General features: G+C 49.1%; 1 protein-coding gene across 8 annotated transcripts in view; it reads left to right on the top strand.

Annotated features, from left to right (window-relative positions):
* PACS2 (phosphofurin acidic cluster sorting protein 2) overlaps positions 1-24,814 on the top strand; it is a 79,242-nt gene that overhangs the window by 12,093 nt on the left and 42,335 nt on the right. For all 8 annotated transcript variants that reach the window (XM_068199234.1, XM_068199233.1, XM_068199232.1 and 5 more), the window contains exons 2-4: positions 16,277-16,364; positions 19,377-19,466; positions 24,485-24,610. In XM_068199234.1, coding sequence (XP_068055335.1) covers positions 16,277-16,364; positions 19,377-19,466; positions 24,485-24,610 — 304 coding nt within the window. The remainder of the gene's footprint in view (positions 1-16,276; positions 16,365-19,376; positions 19,467-24,484; positions 24,611-24,814) is intronic.

Genomic DNA, 24,814 nt, shown 5'->3' with positions numbered 1-24,814 from the left:
GTGTCTCCAGGTACTTGGATAAGCTTTGCCTGTTCATGTTCAGTCCCTGTGAGGATCTGAGGTGGCCATTGGCAGATACCAAAGCAGATCAGAGGATTTTTTCCTCCCGCCATGTAGCATTCAGCAGTTCAAGTGTAAAGCTGCTCACCAAGACAAAACTTTGTTGGCTCCTTACCCTTGGGCCAGGGGGATGTGCCTGAGGATCAGAAGCCCGGGTGGTGTTTGGTACAAGCAAACACATGGAGCTTTTTCCAGGGAGAAGGGATTTCAGAGCTGGATTTTCTCAGTTCAGCCTTCAGTCAGCATGCTCCTGTTTTTCTGACACCTAAATGGGAGGTCCTGCTGGGTGTCTTTTAAAAAACATTTGTAGTAAGCTTTTATTGTTCATTCAATTGTTTCCTTGTTCCAGGACCATAACCTAAATGTCCGAGTGGCAGTTTGTGTTCCTGCTGCACCTGCATTCAAGGCCAGCTTTCTGCTGCTGGCCCCTTGCTGTGCATGTGTGGAGAGCAAAGTGCTCAGCTCTCCTCACACGTGCTGATGCCTTTGGACCACGCATCTGCCTTGTCTGGGTTTGCATGCTTAGGTTTGCTTGGCACCATTGCTCTCCTGCAGGTTCCAGTAGCCTGATTGCTGGTGTTTCCACCTTTGCACAGCACTTGGGATCCAGGGGATCTCTGGATTAAGAAAACAGTCGCACCCAGGTGCTGGAGTACAGGATCTGGTCCAGAGCTGGGTTTGTGGGTAGGTTTAGCCCAATCCCACCAGTGTCCCAACCACGTGCTGCCTCCAGTGTTCTGTGGTATTTCCTTCTGTCCCGGCCTCTCTCAGCATTGCCACTGGCCCCTGCTGTGGCTTTCAGTCCCAAAAGCAATGCAGAACAGACAGTAAAACGGCCTGGTGAACATCAGTGAAGTTGTACTGTTCTTCACAAGCCTTCTGGGGAGGCCTGGAAAGGTGCTTTGTATTTTGTGTACTCCTATCTTATGTAAACAGCTCTTGTCAGGACGGCAAACAGGACTCTTGCTTTGCCAAGGCGTGCTGAGCCCTGGGCAGGTGCTTGTGTGAGTGAGGCTGCCACCACCGTGAGCTCTCAAAGGTGCCTCTTGGCTCTTGGGTTTACACAACTCTAAGATTATTTCACTGTGCTGTGCTTTGCATCCACCAGGTTGTCGTATTTCTCTCTGTTGGTGCTCGGATTTGCTGATGGTTCGTATTTTAGCTGGGAAAAATGCCCCTTGTTGGGATTCTGGAATGTCTGTATACAGAAAAAAATGTTGAGTGGGCTGGGAATAGCTTCCAGCAAAGTTGTATCAGTTTCTTGGAGCTCTTTTGTTTGGTAGGAATTCCTTTCTTTTCTCTCCCCCTTTGCATTGCCCTGACAGCCCACCTCTTTTCTTCGAGGGCTTGCTGAGGTATAATTCACAATTGAGCGATTGAAGTGAAATATGCACAGCTGCAAATACATTTTAAAATTGATGCTTCATCGTTAAAGCATCTCTCTGACCAGGTTGGCAGCTTCAGTAGCCATCAGAGTGCAGTAACAAAAAGGATTTTGTTGAAAACACTTGACTTTGATTTTTACCAAGCTCTGAGAATGTGTTGACCACTTGCTACTTTTGAGTGCAGATAGGAAGTATCTGGAGCAGGGAAGATCTGTGCTGGGGAAATATGTTAGATGTGCCCCTGAGAAAAGGGGATGTAGCTGAGTTTTCCTTTGCTCTGCCCTCACTGTATTGTGGAATTCATATGACAGCTGGACTATGATAAAAGACAAAAGTCAGAAAAATGCTACATGCTGCAGCTTTCCTCTGCTGTCCCATTGAATGGATAATTTTTGCAGCTCTCTTTCCCTCTTTGGATCCATCAGATGCTTTTGTGATTCCTTGCTTTTCCTGGAGTGTGACAAAGCCCGGGGAGTGGAAGCTGCAGGCACGCAGTATCCTGTTACAGTCACAATGGCCCAGTGCTGCCAGGATTTGGTGTGGGGCTGCCTGAATCTCAAACATACCAAGATCCAACATCTGTTTATCAATGAGGTGAAATGATTTATCAGTATCCAGGACAGCTCAGAAGGCTTGAATCAGTTTAGTGGCAGAATTCAATGCAGTTTAATGTGAACAATTCTCTAATCTCTGGAAATTCCCCATTTTGTCTTGTCTCCCACAGTTCCTGACTCTTGAACAGTGAATTGAGGCTCCTCTAGCTTTTGTTTCTCTGTCCTCTGCCAGCAGTCTGCTGCTGCTCCTGCTAAGTCTCCTGGGCCTATCTTGGTTCCAAAATTATCACCACATTTTCCAAGCTATTGCATGAGTAACTTTGAGCTTTTCTCCTGCGAGTGAATTCACTCTATCAGCTCTCCAAGAGGACCTGTTCTGAGTGGAAGCTAATCCGTGTTTGAGGTGGAGCATCTGCAAACAGAGGACCCCACTGAGGATCAGTCATGGGGAGTCATCTGTATCTGCAGTGTTCTTGCTGATTCAGGTGTGAAAACAGAAAATGGCTTGGTGATGTGTAATTAGATGAACATTTATGTGTGATTACTTAACAAATTATATACACAACACACCATGTCTTAGTGAAATGGTCGTACCACTAGTACTGCTTCAGTTCCCGTGTTTCCCTTCAGCCAGTTTCAAGGTGCTTGCTGTGAGCAGACCTCTAGTTCACAGGGATGGAAATGAAGGCTCAAAATAAATACCCTGGAAGTGGTAGAAGATCCACACCGATGCTCTAGAGAGGCTGGGCTCACCAGGATTGTGCTGTAAACATATAATGCACATAAATACATTTCTTTTGTATGATTAGCCATAGACTCTGATGCAAAGGTTGATGTGCTTGGTATTGGTATTACCTGTAGTCACGTGGTGAAAATCAGATGTTGAGTGGTCCTCCGAGTGAGGACAGCATAAAATCAAGGATAAATCCCATCCTGATGTTGTACTTGGCCTTGTCTCATCCCCAGTGATGATCCTCAGCTGTTTCTGTGATGGAAATGCTCTCTGACAGCCTGAGTAAGTGTGCCTAGTTCCAGAGGTGCCATGCCTCATCCACGAGCACTGACCACAAAATGATGCTGATATCTATTCCTTGCTCTTAGCATCGCTGTCACGTTAGCATTAGCTGATTGCATCAGCAAAGGCATTCGAGGAGAATGTTTTCAGGGGCCTGAGACTGGTCTGCCTGTGGAGTTTGGTCTCCATGAATGATCTGATGGTGTGATCTTGTTCACAAATGGATAACTGTCTCTTTCCTGCATAGGCTTCTTGGTAATCCCTCCCTGCAGTGAACCTTAATATCCTGCTGGAGAAGAGCAGCCTCTCATTCAAACGCAGCTTGTTCATGCCTCATTTACCTCGGTCTGCTTATTTTGTAGAGCATCTACAGTTTATCTTGATAAATCCGGTTTCAGTGGGAACTCACAGGCCTGATGAAAGGTTCTGGGGACTGAATGGATTATAATTGTTATAAATTGCTTTTTGTTTTATTGCTTGTATTCAGCAGTTAAAAAATCCTACAGGAGTCTGGAACAAGTTCTGAGCATCTTGGAGCATCCTGTGTCTTTCAATGCCCGCTGTTTTGCTGGCTTACACAGGTCACACTGATGTTTTCATAAATACTCTTGGCAAATTGAACTAGCAAGTTCAGACACTTGGTTTGCTTTGCTGCTCCCTTATTGCTTTCAGGAATGAAATATCACCGGCAATAATGCTGAAGAACTGTAATCTCTAAATAATATTGGATCTCTGCTTGCCAGCTCAGCTTCCCATGGCTGCTGAAGAGGTTTAGAGTATTAAGGAAATGCAAATGTTTTTCTGGAGCAAACCGCTGTATTCTGCCTGCCACTGCAAGTGTTTGGCACTGGGATTCTTCTGTACTTCTTTAGTAAAAATTGTGGTTGCTTCTTTCCCTGATAAACTTAAAGGTGATGTTAGCTTTCAGAAAAGAATGTAAACAAAGTCTGAGTTGTCAGGTTTTCTCCGTTTTTCATGAGAAACGCAGAGAAATCTCAGTCATGAAGGGTTTCTACAGAGAAGAAAATGAAAACCCTGTGCTGAGTTATTTCCAAACAAGTGCTTTCTTTTTCAGTAGCGATTCTTTAAACTAGAGCACACAGGGTATATTTAGCTATAAAGGGACGTACTGTGGGGGAAGGCATTTTTCAGGCTTTGTTGAGAGACATTTTGAGATCACCTGGAGAGGGGATTTTCCCTAAATGAAGCTGCTCTTACTGAGAGGGGATCAGAAGTGGTCTGAAAATCAGAGCTATTTGCAAAGCAGCTGGAAGCACACGTCCTGGCTGTCCCCAGACCATGAGATTGGCCTGGTGTTGCAGGTGCCTCCCCACTCAGGGCATGGGAAGGGTGTTTCTTGCAGTCTTTGCCAGTACAAAATCTGCTGCTGCTTCAGTGTAAGGTCACCCCCACGGGTCAGCTTTAAAGCCTACAAGAGATCCCAGTTTCCGTTCATTTGTGCACTTTTGGTGAGTTCTGCAGTTTTCAGGGCTGTATTTGGAGAAGTCATGTTGTGCTTGGCAGCAGGCTGGGCACTGCACCCTCTGTGAGCCTTTTCAGTCCAGTACAGCTGGTTTTGGAAGTTAAAATACTGCTTCTGGATACTGCTGAAGTTCCATCCCCGACTGCAGTGCTGGTAGTTTCACTTCAGCCATCTCATTCTTGCATCAGCTGGGGTAATGTGTTCAGCTGTTTGGCTTTTAGACTCTCGCTAGATCCCTTATTTCTGTTCTCTGGTGATTTTCTTCCCAGCTTATCTGTGCTCTTCTGAGCAGACAGTGTGCAAGTGAGCAAGTGCTGCCCAGAATATTTGATGGAAAAAATGCAAGAGATGTGTGCCGGAGCACAATGTAGCTTCCATCAGAGGCATTTCCTTGCAAGGAGTGCTGAATGCTTTGGCATTTTCAGACCTTTTTTGACCACTGTTAATATTGCAGAGCTCCTCTCAGTTTGCCCCTTCCTTTCTGGGGAGACAAATCTGCAAGGGACAGGACCTTTCAGCTCCTTTACCCTCAGTGTTTTGTTCCAGTTTGAGGGCTGTTCATCAGTGTTTCCAGCAAGTTAAATGCTGATTGCCCCAGCTTTAGTGGCAGGATTTAGAGTTCTTTGTGAATTATATTTAGTGCTGATGGAGGCTGCTTTGTCAGCTGTGTGTTGTTGCCATGTAAAAACCAGCACTGTTCAAATAAACGCTTCTGGGAAAGAACCACCTTTCTTTTCTAACTGTTTTAATGTGTTTGATTTGGGAACATCCTTTGAGCTGTGGCCAGAGAACAAATGGGTTGCCAGTGTTGCAGTCCCACGGTGAAAGCACCTGTGCACAGGTGAGGCAGAGCTGTGAGGCTCAGAGTGCACAGCTGAGGTGCTGTGAGCATTACACAGGGTGTTTGGTACAGCTGTAGCAATTTTAGAAATTGCTTTTTGTGGAGCTGGTGTTTCTCCTAGCCTTCCTTCTTGATCTGCTGTTGAAGACATTGGGGTTTAGAGTTTCAGTTCTCCTGCCTCCTTCCCTCCCTGTAGTTCAAGTTGTTAGTTCTGTATTTTTGCATGCTGGAGAGAAATCATATATTGGGGTGCTAAATAGTTCTCCTGTATTTTAGGCACAACGAGAATTGTGCAAAACAATTATGTTTGAAACTTCAGTAACTAATTTTGATACCTCTTTGATTGTCAGACCATTCATTTCTGGAGTCAGGGGAGAAGGGAGGCAACATTAAACATGGGGCAATTGAAGGAATAGTGCAGAGCATTGACTCTGAGAGGTGTTGGGGTGGCTGGCTGCACTTGCCTGTCTGGAAGAAGGCCAGAGTGGCAGGCTCTCTGCAATGGGAATGGCATTGGGATCTGTGAAGTGTTCTGCTAGCCTGAAAGCAAGCCCGCCGGCATCATGCTTTGCATATTTGATTGCTGTGCTGGCTAATACCAAAGGTACCATCAAAGTTCACAATGGATTTCACTGCTGCTAGCTGCTCTGCCTTTACTCTTGCAGGACACCGAGTTCTCAGTAAAGAAGAAAACCACATTTTAGGGTCTAAATTACGGCTGTGTGGTTGTCCCAGCTTGTACATGTTGGGCCACATGGCAAAGTTCACAAACAAAATGTATCACTGGTACTTGATACAGCTGGTTTAAATCAAGGTTACAGAAAGTGGTTAGGAATGGTCCACCTGCCCTGGCTTTTCTGCCTTGGGTTCAGATGGGTCAGCAAAGGAAAAATCAAGTTCAAAACTAACCATAAAACCCGTCCCCAAAATTCTTTTTAAAAAACTCTTACACCAGTTTTCAGACAGTCTGTTTATTTGAAACAGTGTAATGTGGTTGTCTTCCAAAGAAGCACCACGTCTGAAGAATTACATGACATCAGGATCTTGGCTTTGAGTGGGAGGGCCATGTGCCTGACTTGCTAGTGAGCTTGGAATTGTTCTTGGATGGCTGAGTGAGAAGTAATTTGATGTGACCCATGGTGTGAGCCAGTCTGGTCCCTGGGGTGACAGGTTGTTCAGCTCACCTCTGTGTCAGGTGATGTTGTGGGAGCTATTCGAAGTGGAGAGAAATCAGGCAGAGAGATGGCACACTGTTCATGCCCTGAGAGCAAGTTCAGCTTTGGCTACACCAAGAAGCCATCTGTTTTTCCTTGACTGCTTTCCTAGCTGGAGGCTTCTTGGTCCTGCTTTCTCCTGCTGAAGAGATCACAGTGACGGATAACCCGAGCAGAACTGAGCCTTCTTTACAAGCTCTTCTGACCTGAGCCTGAAGTCCAGGCTTCTCTTGGCATCGTTTTTCCCTCTTGATGGCTGATTTACAGACAAAGGGGAAAATCCAAATGTTTGAGGCAGAATCCTTTTTCTCTAAAGATTTGTAGGCCTTGGGGGCAGTGTGCTGTGACTGTGCTGCCTCCCCAGGGTACCAGGTGGGGAACAGGAGTGTGCAGAGCACAGCGGGCCCTTGCTGTGGGCTGTTCAGCAGTGGGAACAAAAAACACAGTGACACCAGGCATTTTGAAAGCAGTTGAGTGCAAGAGTACTTGGAGAGCTGTGCTTCCTGCTATCGAAAGTGTGAAAAATGCATATTTTATGATTGGCTTTTCGCAAATATTAAATTGAATACTATATGTATTATGTTATATTGATTAGAAGTGCTGTATTAACATTTTAATAGTATGGTAAATGTAGTTTTGTAGTTAAAATAGAACCTATGTATGTGGGGGTTTTTTTACTGGCTCAAACAAGAGATGAGATGATGAAGAAACTCTTCACACAGAGATGACAATGATGGGGGCCCATAAAGAATTACTGCCTCCTTATCGGAAAAGACAAACATTCTTCCACCTTCTCTCCGTCTGTATGGAACCACCAGGATTAAGGGGAAGAAGTTGACAAAAACCAGAAAAGTTCTTAATTTGCAAGGAATTTATGCATCATGTATGAGATATATGAATATGCAACAGGCTACTGCTTTTAAAGGTTATTCCTTTGTTCACAAGGCATGCTTATCGGGCTTAAGTGCCCGAGAGCATCCGGACGTCCGTAATTCTTTGCTTTTTATTGTCTTGTAATTGTCCTAACTCTAACTTTTCATTACTCTAATTGTATTACTATTTTTATAACTATTTTATTATTATTAAACTTTTAAAATTTTCAAACCAAGTGATTGGCGTTTATAACAAAAGGAAAATACTACATCCTAAACCAGACTGGCTGATGCAGGGCTTCCCTCTGAATCTGCCTGCACTCCAGCCCCTGCCGGCCTGGGGAGGGGAGCTGCTGGGGCAGTGCCTGTTCGCAGGACAGCGTTCTTGCCGCAGCACTGAGGGAGCTTTGCCATCAGAGGGATGCGAGGGAGCGAGCCGTGTGTCGGAGGAGCCGCTCTGTTTGTCGCACGGCTGCCGAGAAGTCGGTGACGTGCGGCTGTGACAGCCCCAGTTGCTGTGGAGATGTTGCAGCTCCCAGCCCGCGGCTGCTGCTGCTGTTTGGGGATGCCGTGCTCAGGGATGAGGCGTGGATGGGGGAGGAGGGCGAGGGTTATCCGGGCAAGGCCGGTGCCGGAGAAAACCTGTGCCTTGAGGCACTTTCTTTAACCCTTTCAACTCGCTCACGGTGCCTGTACCAGAGCTGGCTGCCACAGGGAGGATTCCCTTGGGTGTGTGCTGGAGGGCTGGGTGCTGGCTTTGTTCTTGCAGCCGGCTGCAGCACTGGCAGCTTGGGAGCGGGATGCTGCTGCAGAGCCGGGCAGATGTGCTGCTGCAAGGCCGGGCAGATGTGCTGCTGCAGGGCCGGGCAGATGTGCTGCTGCAGGGCCGGGCAGATGTGCTGCTGCAGGGCCGGGCAGATGTGCTGCTGCAAGGCTGGGCAGATGTGCTGCTGCAAGGCTGGGCAGATGTGCTGCTGCAGAGCCGGGCAGATGTGCTGCTGCAAGGCCGGGCAGATGTGCTGCTGGAGAGCCCGGCAGATGTGCTGCTGCAAGGCCGGGCAGATGTGCTGCTGCAGAGCCCGGCAGATGTGCTGCTGCAAGGCCGGGCAGATGTGCTGCTGCAGAGCCCGGCAGATGTGCTGCTGCAGGGCCGGGCAGATGTGCTGCTGCAAGGCCGGGCAGATGTGCTGCTGCAAGGCCGGGCAGATGTGCTGCTGCAGAGCCCGGCAGATGTGCTGCTGCAGAGCCCGGCAGATGTGCTGCTGCAAGGCCGGGCGGATGTGCTGCTGCAGAGCCGGGCAGATGTGCTGCTGCAAGGCCGGGCAGATGTGCTGCTGCAGAGCCCGGCAGATGTGCTGCTGCAGAGCCGGGCAGATGTGCTGCTGCAAGGCCAGGCAGATGTGCTGCTGCAGGGCCGGGCAGATGTGCTGCTGCAAGGCCGGGCAGATGTGCTGCTGCAAGGCCGGGCAGATGTGCTGCTGCAGGGCCGGGCAGATGTGCTGCTGCAAGGCCGGGCAGATGTGCTGCTGCAAGGCTGGGCAGATGTGCTGCTGCAAGGCCGGGCAGATGTGCTGCTGCAAGGCTGGGCAGATGTGCTGCTGCAGGGCCGGGCAGATGTGCTGCTGCAGAGCCCGGCAGATGTGCTGCTGCAGAGCCGGGCAGATGTGCTGCTGCAAGGCCGGGCAGATGTGCTGCTGCAGAGCCCGGCAGATGTGCTGCTGCAGGGCCGGGCAGATGTGCTGCTGCAGAGCCCGGCAGATGTGCTGCTGCAGGGCCGGGCAGATGTGCTGCTGCAGAGCCCGGCAGATGTGCTGCTGCAGGGCCGGGCAGATGTGCTGCTGCAGAGCCGGGCAGATGTGCTGCTGCAAGGCCAGGCAGATGTGCTGCTGCAAGGCCAGGCAGATGTGCTGCTGCAGAGCCCGGCAGATGTGCTGCTCCACGCCGTGAGGCGCGTTGGACAGAGCGGGAAGCCTTTAGCTCCGATGGTCCTTCTCAGCTGCTGGCCACTTCACGCGGCTCCTGCTAGTCCTGCAGGGCTTCAGGGGCAGGTGGGAAGGGCTGCGGGCAGGCAGGGAGTGCTCTGTAGCATGCCTGGAATAGGCAATCCGGTGGTCAGCTGCTGTGTGACAGGCACTGCTGTCTGGGGCAGGTTGCATAAGGAAGGCACGCAAGTGTGAGCCAGGGAGTGGAGGGCTGCTGGGTTTGTTCCGGCTGCCAAGGTCTCTCCTCTTCATTCCCCACCCCCGATTTGGTTTTTTGAGTCTCCTTTCGGTCTAGGGCGTGATTCATTTGCTCATTTGTGTATCTGTTTCTTTGCCAATGTGTGAGGCGTTTGGTGGGAGCTGCTCTCCACCCTGGCTGGCGCATGTAAACTTTGTGGGTTGTGCCTTTGCTTTGTGGCCGACTAGCTGAGAAATGAGGCCCTAGCTACAGAAATGGCTTGTCCAGCCCACATCCTAAAGGCTCCCCTTCCCTGACAGTGGGGTTTTGGCAGAGCTCAGTAGGTGCTCAAATGGGAGATTGGCATTTTTGGGCTCCACTGCAGTCCGTGGGTTTCTCCTGCAAGCTTGTGAGACCCACAGCTGCCACAAGCCTTTGGTCTGATGGATGTGGCTGCGCCTGGTCTGCCTCCATCTCCTTCCTTGGTGGTGCCTCTGGATGCTCAAGCTACTACTGAATGAATACAACAAATACCAAATGGGTTTGTGTCATCTGTAATATAGAAAATGTCATCCTGATGTCTGTCAAAGGAGCCTTAACTGTGAATCAGCCTTTCGTTATTTGCTGACTTTATTCTTTAAAGCTAATAAAGCACCTTCCTACTGCCTCAAAACTTTGAAAACATTGATCAAACCTAATTCACCAGTACCACAGGCACTTTCAATGATGCTCACTTTGGTATCAGGATGCTGTGCAGTCCTGTTGTTCTGGATGCTCAGTTTGGAAGAGGCAAACCAGGAGAGATGTATTTAACTACATTTGTGTCCGTGCCTGGCTTTGCAGGCAGCATGGTGTGAACATGTAGACGAGTTTGACCGACTCCTTTATACTCCATAGCCTGTCTGAGAAACAGATTTAATCCCTGTTTTGTCAGTGGTTGGGTTTTTTCCTTCCTTTAAGTCATCAAATTGAAGAGTAAGAAACTAATGTATAACAATGTGTGCAGGAACTGAGATCCAACTGAGGCCAACAGATGTGTGAAGAGCTACCCCTGCTCTTGCTGAGATGATTTCCAAAAGGGTGAGAAAGCTGCTGCTCAGTAGCCCAGTTCAGAGCATGTCGCTGGAGGTGAGCAGTTGGTGTCAGACAGGCTGATTTCCTGCAGGTGTGACTTGGAGCACGTCATGTCTTGGCCAGGTAGTCAGAACAGTTGTGTGTGACACAACTGCCACAAGAAATTCTGCTTGGCTCCCTGAAGAGTGTGTGGAGCTGTGGAGGTTTGGCTATAACACCTGCGTGTTCCACCAGCACTGCTGTGTCTCAGCAGTGCCCTTTCCTTCCCAGATTACTGAAACACTAAGAAATGAGACGTGCCAATGGAATATGTAAACTCTGCCTTTTGAGTCAGGGTTACTTGGCTTGCAGGGGCCCTTATCCCTTTGTGCCCTTGCTGAGTCCCCTAGAGCCAGCCAGCAGTGTCTTTACTGACTGAAGGAAGACATCTCTCAGCATTTTCCAATTGTTATGTTGGATTAGAGTATCTAAGCTCAGATGTGCTTTACTACTTGGTCATATTAACTTCAAGTAGCAAATGTGCCCATGTGGAGTTCTAGTAGCTTGTAAAAATTCTGCAGATCTGCAAAATTTTAACACGTCCACCCCCTTTTGCTTGCTCAGTTTGGAGTAGGCATATGTGTCATTTATTTGAAGTGAGCAGGACAGTATTTTAGCTATAAAAGGATAGTGTCTGGCTGTACATGTGTGTCCTTGTGAGGTCCTGGGTAGAACCTGTTGTGTAAAATAAGCTGCCATCCTCCTACCTGGCTGAACAAGACCTGCTTGCTCCAGCATTTCTATAGATCTTAGTCTTCAGAATCTTAAGAGCTTAATTCTCTGTATGAGTGCTGGGAAGAGGATTTCAAGATCCTTGAGAACAAGAACAATGAAAATACTAGCTCTGCAATTGTTTCCTGGCTGCTTAAACCTTACTTAAATGGATCCATAGCCAGAACAGCTGATTAAAGGTCAGCTTAGTGGGACATGTGAATGAAGGACTATTAGGTTTCTTTGCAGGTTACTCAGGTTATGTTTCTGTCATGACAGGAACTGGGATGCCTGACCTCTGCCTCCTCTTTTGATTTCACCTTGCCTGGGAGCTTCCCTGACAATGCGACCAGGATTAGATCACGTTGAGGGAGTTATCTCAATAAGCTTTGGAAAGTGAGGAAGCATTTTCCTGAGGCTCCTACTGCTGCCGTTGCCCAGAGCCCAAGTCTGATGTGTCAGTGTCATCAAAAGACAGGACTTCTGCCCTGCTTTCTCCCCTAGTTAGCTCCTATGCCAATACAGAGCCCTGCCTTTGGCATGTAAGTGCAGCAACAAGTTTGTCCGTGTGCTGTTCTTTTCTTCCTGAGAAGCTGCTGGTGCAGCTGGCTCTTGGTGTGCTGCAGACATCCAGACCTTCCTGAAGCAGCTGTCTCCCCAAAATGCTGTGCAGGGCTCTTGCCTGGGGCCTCTCCTGCACAGACACCCCCATAGCTATGTGCAGAATGGCTCTGTTTGGCTGGGCAAGCATGTGTAGGTGGGTGTCTCCCTCCAGTTCTCCTTCGAGTGGCTTGTGGTTTATTTTGGGACTGATGTGGGTGTAAAGTGTCAGCTTGAAGCAAAACACTCAACGTGAACGTTGAAAGCACTGGGCTAGGAGGCCGTTTGCTGTCCTGAAATGCTGGAATAACTTGGATGAGGTGAATCTGTCCAGTGGCCAGACGGAAACCAATTCCTTCCTTATAGCCATCAGCTGATTGAGGTTTTCAGACCTCAGAGGAGAGTGATCCTGGCACGAAACACTTTCTCTAGGAACCGTTCTTCACAGCTCTTAACCTGGACAAAGGGTATCTGTGCACTACAGTCTTCCTGCCCCAGCTCCCATCTTGTACTTGGAGGCCCCTATAACTGTGGATGCATCCTGTTATTATTCTCTACTTCTGTGGGGTTTAATTAAAATGCAGGTCTTAAATTTTTAATTTTTCCTTCCTGTTGATTTCACTGTCTCTGCGTGAACGAGGTCTCGGTGCAATTACTGTGCTCCCTGTGGAGAAACAGACATTTAATTCAGCAAGGCAGACTTTTTCTTGGAGGGAGCTTATTTTCCTGATCTTCCTACTCAGAGGGATGCAAAAGCAAAACATCCATTGAGTAAAGAATGCGACACTTCATTTGGTTGTTCTGGACACGTTTGCTGCATCTCAGTTACCAAATTGTTATGTTCCTTGCAGAAAGCTCCCTCCTTAAGCAAAGGGCTTGTGATGAAGCTGCTCAGCACAAGCATTAGCAAGGCGAGTTGATCCCGTTGGGTCAGGTCGAGGTTCCTCTTCAAAACTCCGTTCTTGCAGCAGTGATGTAAAAAGATGGAGTTTTATTGTAGCATTAAGCTGTCTCATGATTTGTTGACCTGAGAGCAGGACCAGGCAAGTCCCTTGTGCCTGCTTGCCGTGTGGGCACTGAGTGACCGGAGGAGACAGAGGCTCCTGCTGCTGTTTGGGACCCAGCTGAGCTCCTGGCAGGGAGATCGACTGTGACCCTTCAATAAAGGGTGGAAATATTGGCTCTCAGATTTCTGTTGTCCTTATTTAAGTCCGCTTCAGCTAACTTAGTGCTTTTGCTAACTGAACTCTCCTTGTGCAACTGTGGGTCACTGCTGAAACATGCAAAGACAGGATTTCTCTGCAGCTCCTGAATTGCAGTCCCAGGCTTTCAAAATACTTCAGGTTCTTTCAGCTCCAGACCTGAGGCTTCCTCAGTTCCTCTTGTGTGTGCTAGGTTATTTTCTCTGTGTTCACCGAGATCACATCTGTATGTATCAGATACTTCCAAATGTAGCTTTGTTCTTTCTCCATGTCTTTCCAGCTCCACCCATGTCTGTTCTGTTTCGCTTACCAGTGTTCAACCCAACAGGCTTGTTGATAGAAGTGGCTTGTGAGGCTGATGCCTGTTTTGACCCCTGAGGCTTGATGGGAGTACAGTAAAACCTTGGTGAAAGATAAGTGCACTGTTATCAGAGGCAGTTATGGCACACAGATCCTTGCTGTACCTGTGAGTAGTTCAGAATCCTCATGCTGCTGGCAGGACACACTTGGCATGTGCCTTTTCGTTGTGGCTTGGGAAGGTATGTCCCCTTTCTGCCACATGTTCTGAAGATTGCTTTGATTTGTAAGCTGCCAACTTAGACTGAAATGGTGTGTTGAGGGTAAGAGTGATTTGATGGCATTGAAACTGATTTTTATCCATCCCCCACACACCCTGCCCCCCGCGGATGGAGAGGATAAACATTCCATTGTTTTTTGTGTGAAGTGCCTTTTAGTACCAGCAGCCCAGCAATGGGGGATGAAGAAAGCAGATGTGTCCCATGTCTTTTTAAACTGCTTTTGTTTTTCTGATCATTGTAAAGGAGGCTTTTAATTTTTTTTTTTTTTTTTTCCCAAGCAGCAAGTGCTCCACAGGGTTTGATCAAAGCTCATAAATGATGAATTGAAGGAATGCCCAGCGGAGAACAGAACGCCCTCCTTGTGCTCTGCTCTGTGTGCTGAGAACACCATTGTTTCTTCCCGTACCTTTTCCATCCTCGAGCTCGGGGCTGGAGAGAAAAGGCCTTTGTTCCTTGCCTGTCAGCTGAGACAATGCCAGTGCGTTGTCCTACCTCTGCTCTCAGCACCTGACTGGCCGGAGCTCTGTGGGTTCTGGCAAGCTGAGCACAATTGTCCTCCAGCTACAGCTTACAAAGAAAACAAATGGCTTCACAGCCTCCTTCCTCCAGATCCTGGCCCTGCTGCTGCTGCTTCGCCGCAGCAGCCACGTGTGTCTGTCTGTGCCTGCTGTTTCATTTGGGATGCAGAGGAAAAGCCAACACCCTCTGCCGTGCTCCAGGTTGAGAGATGCAGCTTCACCCGAGTCCAGTGCACACAGCTGCTGGCAGGGGGACAGGAGGGGACAGAGGCCCAGGCTGTCCTGGTTTTTCTATCTCTTTGCAATTTCTGCAGTGTCTCTGGTGGTGCTGTCTTGCAATGCAGAGCTCTGCAAAGGAGAGAGCTTGTAGTTCTCTCTTTCTCTTGTTTTTGGGGGGTTTTAGCAGGAACAAGAGCTTTGCAAATGAGGAGGGAGAGCAGATGGCATGGGCTGGGGTGGAGAAGGGGCTGGCAGGGACATGTTTGGAGAGGTGCTGGAGTGCAGACCAGAAGATTGGCTCTTCCCTGCTGCTGGCCCTATGTGAGAGACCAGAGTTCAGGCAGAGCCACGGGTGCTTCAGGACGAGACCAGCAGTACTTGCTTCAACATCTGCCCCCACTCCTGTTGGGAAGAGCCTTTAGCTGCATCTCTCCTGCTGTTTTGCACCCAAGCTCATCCTGTGTACCCTCAGGCATTGCAGCAAATGAGTGGAAAAGGTGGTGGAGGTGCAAGTCAGCCTTGCAGTGCTGCATTGTCAGGCACCTGGCACCAGTGTGAAGTACTGTAGTTCAAGTGCAGGCTTCGGTCAGTGGCACTTGTGCCAAAATCCAGCATCAGCTCCTCTTTCATTCCCATCTACTGCTGGACTTCACCCCTCCGTGAGCAGCCCTGATGTTACGCTTGATCTGGGAGATCAAGCGGCCGTGGGTTTGAGAAGAGCAATGCTGATGCCTGCTAACATTCCGTGCCAGAGGCCAGAGATGCCCATGCCATGGAGTAAGGACCTGACACAAAGGCAGTGCTGGCTCCTGGCCAGAGTGACAGATGATGTCTAGTCACTACGGCCCGCCCAGCAACTTTCTCTGGCCTCTGCTATCCTCAAACTGAGCTGTCTTGGCTTCAGGTTTATCTGCCTGAAGTTTGATTGTGGGTATGCCTTCTGAAGTCCCCCAGCTGGTGGTAACTTCTGTGGAACTGTGACAGCACCAGTGCCATGGTCCCATTACCCAGAGCCTGAACTGGGCTGCAGAGGCTGAATTCCATCTGCTCCCAAGCTCCCTGTGCTGGGAGGCAGAAGTGCAAACAGCTTTAACCAGAACAATGTAGCATTGCCTGGGTGAAGAATGTGATTTACTTGTGTATGTGTGGCATGTGAACACCAGGGCCAGAGGGCACCACTTGAGTCCTCTCCTTTCTCTTTCCTTTTTTTCTCCCCCTGCCCTTGCCTGAGCCACTTGCTAGCACTTTTGTTTGGGGGTGAGGAGAAGAATGTGTGGGTTGACAAGAAGAGGTGGGAGCGAGATCTTTGGAAGCCAGGAGTCTGAAACTGAAAAAGCCAACAATCTAGGAAAGCCTTGTAGACAAGTGTAAAATTAGATTGACCCTATGCTTTCATATTGCTGGAATTTAATTCCTCTGACCCTAAAGCTTTTGGTCTGACTCAAAGCAAGGGTTCCCAGGCTGTGGTCAGTGGAGACCAGTGCTGTCTGGGGCTCTCGTGTGGCCATGGGTCTGTATCAGAGACAGATGCACCTCCTGTCCACTTCCTTGTATTTATGAAAGGTTGGAGAAATTCAGTTTTGAGAAGCCAAGGAAGCCTCAAATATTTCTGCTGTCTTTGTATCGGTGTGGGGCTTGTGTCTGGAGCCTGTTCTCCCTCAAACTGGGATACTGCTGTGTGTAAAAGCTGATCAGAGCTTTTCCTTTTTCGGGCATGATTGTAACTGTTTCTCTTCTGTTCCTGTTTGCAGGTTGTGCAGCTTGACATTAAAGAAACTGGTAGTCTTAAAGGAATTGGATAAGGAGCTTATTTCTGGGGTCATTGCTGTCAAAATGCAGGTAATTACTGCCCAGTTCTAAAAATTGTGTTGTTTGACTAAAAATACTGGCAGATGCCCAAACAGAGCTTTACCTCCACGTAAGGATCCACAGACTTCTTCAACTTCTGCAGCTTCCATGTTGCATCCACAGACTTCTTCCCAAGTCCATCAGGGTGTTCTGGATCTGTGTGGAGAAGGGTCTTTTCTGACCTTTTCTGACCCAGACTCTTTTCTGGCCCTTCTCCCACATGCCTCCCTCATTTCACTGTTGTAAGCGAAGAATATTGTTCACTGATGTCTCAGCATGAGCTTATCTGCATGTAAAAATGCTCTTCACAGATCACATGTCTCCTTTTCTTCCTGAGCTGGCACTAAATCCAAGCCTGGTTCTCTATTTACCAGCCTGGGGCTGAACATCTTGGTAACTGGGTCGTGGTCTGGGGGAGTCTGGGCCTTCCTCTGCTGCTGGGCAGCTCTGCTATCGAGTCTGTAGCCAAGCTTGTCAGTGGGTTTGTAGGGTGCCTGTACAGACTAATTGCTTTCCCTAAAATACAGTTGTCATCCTAGGTAAATAAGCCACTTTACAGCAGATGTTTGTGCCGTTTAATTAGGTGCCTCCATGTAGGGCACTCTGCCTGGAGGCGGGCTGGGGAGGAAAGGGGCTCACTTCCACCGTGCTTCACAGCCTCGCTGGGCTCAGGTGCTCCCATCGCTGCAATCCCCAAAGTTCTTAACGAGGAGAAGCCTAGCAGACCTACAAGTAGAACATGAACTGGGCTGAAAAGCTGCTGCTTTTCAAATGAAGAGCTAGGCAAACCCCTGCAGGGAGCACGTTGTGTCAAAGCACGTAAAGTCTAGTTTGGAAGGTGCAATCAGGGAGGAAAAACACATAGCTGAGGATTTAATTGGTATCTCTCATCTCTGAGTGGTCCAACTGGGATAAAAATGTGCACCTCTAGGTTGGAGGGGGTTCATGCACACACAGCAGAGAGCATAAAAGCAGGGAATTGCTTCACACACCTGGATTTGTGGAACCTCAGAAGAAGCACTGCTGTGGGTTTCCAGGCTGTCAGATACTGCTTATCAAGGCTGAAAGCTTTCCATATGTTTGTACTCCTAGATGATGAATGCATCACTGTAAGCACTTGAGGCTTGTCAGAGACTGATTTGTGCCCAGAGAGTGCCAGACTGGGGTTGAAGAATTCAGAAGCTTTTATTAGAGCAAGACCTTCTTTTCCTGTCCAGATTACTGCTGCTCACACTTTCTGTAGGTGAAAGCTTGCCCCAGAGCCACGATCCAAAGGGAATTTTAGCACGTGGGAGTTTCACGTCCAATTTTGTGTATGTGTTGTGGTCTGCGTTGCTGCAGGGTTCAGACACTGGAACTTGAGCAGTCCTCTCCACACCAGGCCCTGCTATTAAAAATCCCTTCAGAGCTTGCAGGTTATGATGCTGATGCTGACAGGATTTTCCAGGGATGCTTTATTTGCCAGCACTCAGGTTTCTGACACGGCTGTTGTTTGAGGCTGGTGGTACTGGATCATCAAATACGTGGTCTCTGTCAAATGACTGCCTTTGTGTGGGGAATTGCACGCGAGTTGTCAGACACCAGAGCCCTTCCAGAGGGAATGACTGAATTCAGACCTAATGAGAGCACCTTACCTGCGTCTCCCATGTTTCCTTGCAGCCTCCAGAGCAGAGATGTTCAAAGAGCTGTCAGCTGTATTTCCCGAGCTGTTGCTCTGTTTATCTGCTGCGGTCTTTTAAAAGCAACTATATTTGGTCTCTCATTAGATTTTGGTTACGTAACCAGTAAATCAAGATTGCTGCTATTAGGAGCTTTGCACAAATGGAGCAGCTGCTGCTGTTGCCAGTGGCCAGGCTGGCTGTGCTTCACTTACGCGTGTGCTGCTTGTCCTGGGGGCAGCCCGCGGGTGCCTGGCTCTGCTCTCTTGGGTGCTGTCAGATCTGCTGCAGCTCAGGCACCTCGGCATTCCCAGACAGGAGCTGGAGCTGTGCAGGGCTGAGGCCCCGCTGCAGATCATGGCCTTTGCTGGGGCTGCCTTTGGGGAGGAGGGGATGTAGACGAAGCTCTGCTGCTGTCTCATCTCCTGATGCTCTTTGAGGCTGATGGGGCAGACCACATTTCCCCTTGGATGTAACTTGGAGGTGTTTGCCCTCCCTGCCCCCCCCTCAGTCTATCTCTAATTTCCCAGATGCTGCTTTTTTGAGAGCAACAGTTCTGTGCTTCTGGGAGATCAGCCTGTCTGGACAAAGCCAGATCTGCAGCCTCAGCAGAACATCGAGCCAGAGACCTCTGAAACTTGCCACTGTGTTTGAACAATGCAGAAGGGTTTGCTAGGCAGCACTCTGTCATGTTTTCCTGCTAGTTTTCCTTCAAACATTCCCTGAAATGAAATGCTCACACAGTAAATAGCCTGGTAACTCTGTTAGCATAAGGCAGCCCACACACAGGGTTGATTTGGAGTTGCCCTGTGATACATTAAATCTCCAGACTCCACTGAGATGCTTAGTGAATTTTTTCTTTAATATCCCTAGCTACTGGCAATTGTTTAAACATGTTAAAGTCCCCATTTTCCCCAGGGAGAGGTGTGTGCACAAAAAGAAAAGCCCAGCCTGTCATGGCTAACGCTGGAGATTTAAGCATGATGCTGCAGCCTCCAGACCCAGGAGACGAAGAGCCTCGTCGTACCTGTTGGCTGAAGTGAAAATAGGAGACTTCAACTCCGGGGATGGGGGTTGACTCACAGCTTTTCAATGCTGGGGTTTGGCAGAACAAAAGCTGTATTGTTGCACTTAAGGACAGTAAATATGCCCAAATCTTTATTAGTCAAATATCTCCCTTTCATCTCATTAATATTTCACAGAAGTACAAGGTCAGAGCCATCCGTTCAGTTCTCTGTGGTAGTCCCTGACAACGTTTCCTGGTGTGCAGTAAACAGGGCTGGGATGGGATGTGAGAGGTGGCTTCGGGGGAGTTCACCCGGTGCTGGACTTTGTTTCCGTGCAGGGCTCCAAGCGCATCCTGCGGTCCCACGAGATCGTGTTGCCCCCGAGTGGACACGTGGAGACGGAGCTGGCGCTGACCTTCTCGCTGCAGGTAGGCTGGGGCTGGCTGCTCCTGGGCTGCCTTTGCACAGCTGCTCCCTCGGGCCGGCTTGCAGGGAGCAGGGCTGCGTGCTGGCTCCGAGGCGCGGATCCTCCGAGGCGCGGATCCTCCGAGGTGCGGATCCTCCGAGGTGCGGATCCCCCGAGGCGCGGATCCTCCGAGGCGCGGATCCCCCGAGGCGCGGATCCTCCGAGGCGCGGATCCTCCGAGGCGCGGATCCTCCGAGGCGCGGATCCTCCGAGGCGCGGATCCTCCGAGGCGCGGATCCCCTGAGATGCGGATCCTCCGAGGTGCGGATCCTCCAAGGTGCGGATCCTCCGAGGTGCGGATCCTCCGAGGCGCGGATCCTCCGAGGCGCGTATCCCCTGAGATGCAGATCCTCCGAGGCGCGGATCCTCCGAGGCGCGGATCCTCCGAGGCACGGATCCCCTGAGATGCGGATCCTCCGAGGCGCGGATCCTCCGAGGCGCGGATCCTCCGAGGCGCGGATCCCCCGAGGCGCGGATCCCCCGAGGCGCGGATCCTCCGAGGCGCGGATCCCCCGAGGCGCGGATCCTCCGAGGCGCGGATCCCCCGAGGCGCGGATCCTCCGAGGCGCGGATCCTCCGAGGTGCGGATCCTCCGAGGCGCGGATCCCCCGAGGCGCGGATCCCCCGAGGCGCGGATCCTTGTCTGAATCGCCTCTCGGCGCTCGGGGGCTGGAGCAAGGCTGCTGCTTCAGTGCTCTTCCACAGTGCATCCTGGAACGTGGAGGCTTTGCGGGCTGAACTCTTCAAGGTGTTATAAATGCCAGTCACTTGGTTTTTAAAATTTTAAAAGTTTAATAATAATAAAATGGTTATAAAAATAGTAATACAATTAGAGTAATGAAAATTTAGAGTTAGGACAATTACAAGACAATAAAAAGCAAAGAATTACGGACGTCCGGATGCTCTCGGGCACTTAAGCCCAATAAGCATGCCTTGTGAACAAAGGAATAATCTTTAAAAGCAACAGCCTGTTGCATATTCATACATCTCATACATGATGCATAAATTCCTTGCAAATTAAGAACTTTTCTGGTTTTTGTCAACTTCTTCCCCTTAAGCCTGGTGGTTCCATAAAGACGGAGAGAAGGTGGAAGAATGTTTGTCTTTTCCGATAAGGAAACAGTAATTCTTTATGGGCCCCCATCATTGTCATCTCTGTGTGAAGAGTTTCTTCATCATCTCATCTCTTGTTTGAGCTAGTAAAAAAAACCCCCACATACATAGGTTCTATTTTAACTACAAAACTACATTTACCATACTATTAAAATGTTAATACAGCACTTCTAATCAATGTAACATAATACATATAGTATTCAATTTAATATTTGCGAAAAGCCAATCATAAAATATGCATTTTTCACAAAGGCATAGCTGTGGCAAGAGGCGAAGCTGAGCGAGTTGGCTCCTTTTTGCCTTTTGTCTCCTTTTAATGAGCAGGCAGCGGAGGATGGCAGCCGTGAGGGTGGTGTGGAGTGTCAGGCTGACAGAAGGCTGTAGTAGGAATGAGTCAGGTGAGCCTCTGATTCGGAGTTGCTGAGGGAGGCACTATTTGGGGAAGCAGGAGCAGTGTGTTTATAGTTACTCCTAGCTCTGGAGTCACAGGAATAGCTGTGAATTTGAACAACTGCATTTTTTGGTTCCTCTTTTCTTCAAAGCCTGCTGCCCTGGTGCTACCTCCTGAGCAGGGAAATAAGGTAAATTAAGGGCTGGCTTGCTGAAAGTGAGAGAGAGGATCCTGCACACACAGAGCAGAGCCAGACAGACCTCAAGAGCATTCGTAGCTGGATTATCTTTGTTTTGTGACTGTGGGTTAGATCTCGTCTTCAGGACTTTGATCTGGTGAGGAGAAAGGCTCAGGTGATGATGTGAGGCTGGTTGTTACTCAGACCTGTGCGGAGCTGAAGCAGGCAAACTTTCATTGCAGACAGATGATAACCCTGCCGCTGCCCAAGCAGATGGCTGGGTTAACTGCAGCGTTGCATCCCCTCCTTTGTGAACAGGAATAACCAAGCTGCATGCCAGGAATATCTACTCCTGGATCCTGTGGCTGCAGCTTTCCCATGGTTGGGAGCAAAGCTGTAGAACAAGCCAGGTCTCCCTCTGCCAGTCCTGTGTCAGCAAGGAGCAAGTCTGCAGATCTTTTTGGAATTCATTTGGATCATGGTGTTTTGGGTTTTTTCCTGGGGCTCAGAGCAATGCTGCAGCAGGATGCAGAGCACTGCCTTTAACCCTGTTTCCCCTGATGGGGCTGGGAATTGAGCCAGAGCAGGAGAGAGGAGTGTCTGTGACGCTGAGCCTTCAGCAGAGGTGAGTGAGCTTAAAGCAGAGATGTGCTGCTGCTGCTCTCTGACTGCAGGAAGGGTTGATGGTCTTGGATGTAGTAAGGCCTGGGAAGCATTCTTGAAATGGCACAGCTGGATTTTTATGGCAACTTTTACTGCTGCTTAATTGGACAATGGCTGAAAACAACTTCTAGTTTAATTCAGCTACAATCTGAATGTAGTGCCTGGGATATATTTGAGCGGGGTGATGAGCCGCAAAGTAAAAGCATGTGGGTGTCACAGAGCAGGCTTTTGTTGTCTTGCAGCAGTCAGTATCTCCATATTGCACGGTCAGCTCTTGACACTGTGTGCCTGGCTTTGTGCTACCTGCCTGCATTTGCAGCCCCTTGTACCTTTGTGCTACCTGCCTGCTCAGTTCCTTCTCCTGGGTGACATTCCTGTCCTTTGCACAGAGTGTTCCCTTGCCGGAGCTGAGCTAGGGGTGTTCTGCTGCCTGGTGCAGCGGTGAGCAGCCCCTGGTGTCTGGCAGGCCTCTGCTCAAACTGAAGGGAGGAGTTTCCTGCTGCTCTGTTACACAGCTGAGACTGGAGTCAGGGCTGTGTCCAGTCCTGCTTCCCCTCCTAGCCAGGGCTAAAGCTAAACCAGCAGCAGCCCTTCAGGCAGGTGAGCTGCCATCACCCTTCCTGCTGGAATGTCTGCTTCTCCTGACCCACACTTCTGTGGGTTTCACAGAGCCCCGGGGAAATTCCCCACATATTCCAAGCACAACATCACAGCTCTCTGGCATTAATTAAGAGCTCTGCACTTAATTCCTGTCTTTAATCTAATAAACCTTTCCAGATGGGACAGATTGCATCATTGGAGCTTCAGAAAAAGTCTTGCCCTGACTCTCACTGTTCTGGTGTGTGCATTTTCTCACCCCTCAGAGGTGCCTTGAGGAGTTCGGTGCCCCCTCTAAAAGCTTTCAAATGTTTTGAGCCAAACTGTTTTCCTCTCCAGTCTCTGTCACGGATTGACAGTCACCGTAAAGTTTGTGTTGAAGCAATTCTGAAGAGTTGATAAGTCATGGTTGGTGTTAAAAAAGCTGGACTGTGCTATGCAAATAGCTCATCTTTTTTTCTGGAGGGTCTTGCTTTTAATGGAGGAGCTGAGTGGCCTGAGTCTCTCTGTTCCTTCTTTTACCACTTCTCATCAGAGGTGGCCAGGCAGTACACCTGAGAAAAACAGAAACTTGTACATCTGTGGACCTGAGGTGCTTGGTTTAATCCCAGAAAAGTGGACACTTTGAAACTGAGCTGGCCTGGGACCAAGGGTGGCTTGGGACTTCAGTTCTAGGTTTGCACTTAAGCATCTTTGGTGTGGCTCAAATGCTGTGAACTGAGAGCAAGGAGTCCCTCTTCCCTGCTACCCTTCCACACATAGAAGGGCCCTAGAAGCAAGGAAAAGGCAAATTTGGGTGTGAAAGGTGCCTCTGGCTTTTTGAGCCCCTCCTGCCCCTTCTCTCCAATAACTTTCTTCCATCCTTCCCTAGGGATGTTGCACATCTGTAGAGTCACAGGCTCTGTGTGTTTTGAGATTGTCTTTTGGTTACGTGGACTGTTGTTCCTCTCTTCTGCAATGCCTCTACCTCGGGCAATGAGCAGTAGATCTTGCCTTTCCTTGCAGGGCAATCAGCTAATTAGTATTCTTCTTGTTTGGGTGGCCACTGCTCCCAGCTCCCTGCAGAGCAGTCAGGCTTGCTCTGGACTGCAAATTAATATCTCAGGGCTTTCTGGTGGTGTTTGCTATTTGATTTTATCAAGTGTTTTGATGGGCAAGAAGTTAATTTTCAAAATATCCCAAGGAAAAAAAAAAAGAAAGTAGTTCTTCCCTGCAAGAGAAGCATCCTTTGCTTGGGAATGTCCTCTTTGAGATCCCAGCAATTAGGTTCTCCTGTCTGCTGGTTACTTAGTACTGTTTATGTTGTATATTTGGAGCACATGTCCCAGTCTCCTCTTTTCCTGGGATGAGAACTGGTCAGGTTGCTGTTTTATCTTTCCTTGAAGACTTTTCTTCCTTTGGACAGCTTCTCCTTCATGGTTATGGTTAGCCTTGCTCATTCCCTAATAGTCTCTGCTTGAATTCACAGCTTTCTCTTCCTGGGGACTTTCTGGAGGAGGTGTATAAACAAATGTATTTTCTTGTATGGAACATGCCTTGGGAGGATTTATGTCTTTGCAACATAACCTGGCAGTCGGACAGGGTTTTTTTCTTGACTTAATTACTTAAAATACAACCAACTGAGAAGTGTCCTTGTGCTGGAGGGAAGGCAGTGTCCTGCCAAGAGTGTGGGGATCTGTGGCTGTCCCTGCCACTGCCCACTGCTTGTGCAGGGCAGCACCCAGGGCTCCAGTTCTGGGCATCCTCTGTTTAGCTGCTGGGGAAAGTGTCTCCTGGAGGCTGCTCATCTCCCTGGGCCCAGCCCTTCCCAAACTGAGCAGCTGCTCTGTGTGCCTGGATTGTGTTTTTGGGGTGCCTGTCCGAGCTGTTTGGGCAGAGTCTTCCCTGGGATAATGAAGAGTGGCACGCTGAGTGTGAGTGAGCTGCAGGCACTTAGGAAAGCCCTGGAGCTGTTCCTTAGCAATGGAGGCTATCCTTGAAGCTTGGGAGATATTGCCAAGAAGCAAAATGAATTTTTTCACTGTGTTTCCCACCTCAGTACCCTCACTTCTTGAAGAGAGAAGGCAACAAGCTCCAGATCATGCTGCAGCGGCGGAAGCGGTACAAGAACCGAACCATTTTAGGCTACAAGACCCTGGCTGTGGGATGCATCAACATGGCTGAGGTGAGCTGCTCTTCACATGGTCTGCTTACACACGTGGACATCTTCCCCTCTCTCCAAACCCCCTGTTGTCACTTTCCTCATTGAGAAGCACCCGACTGGATTTCAAATAGCTGTCTTAATAGCTGCAATCAATATTCACAGGGCAATATTTTAACCAGATTTTATTGTTGAGTAATAATACTGAGCGTCTTTCTGCCTCATATC

This window comes from Anomalospiza imberbis, chromosome 9 (assembly GCF_031753505.1).
Source record: "Anomalospiza imberbis isolate Cuckoo-Finch-1a 21T00152 chromosome 9, ASM3175350v1, whole genome shotgun sequence".
Taxonomy (NCBI): Eukaryota; Metazoa; Chordata; class Aves; order Passeriformes; family Viduidae; genus Anomalospiza; species Anomalospiza imberbis.
The sequence above is the reverse complement of the archived record's forward strand: the minus strand, read 5'-3'. Positions and strand labels throughout refer to the sequence as shown.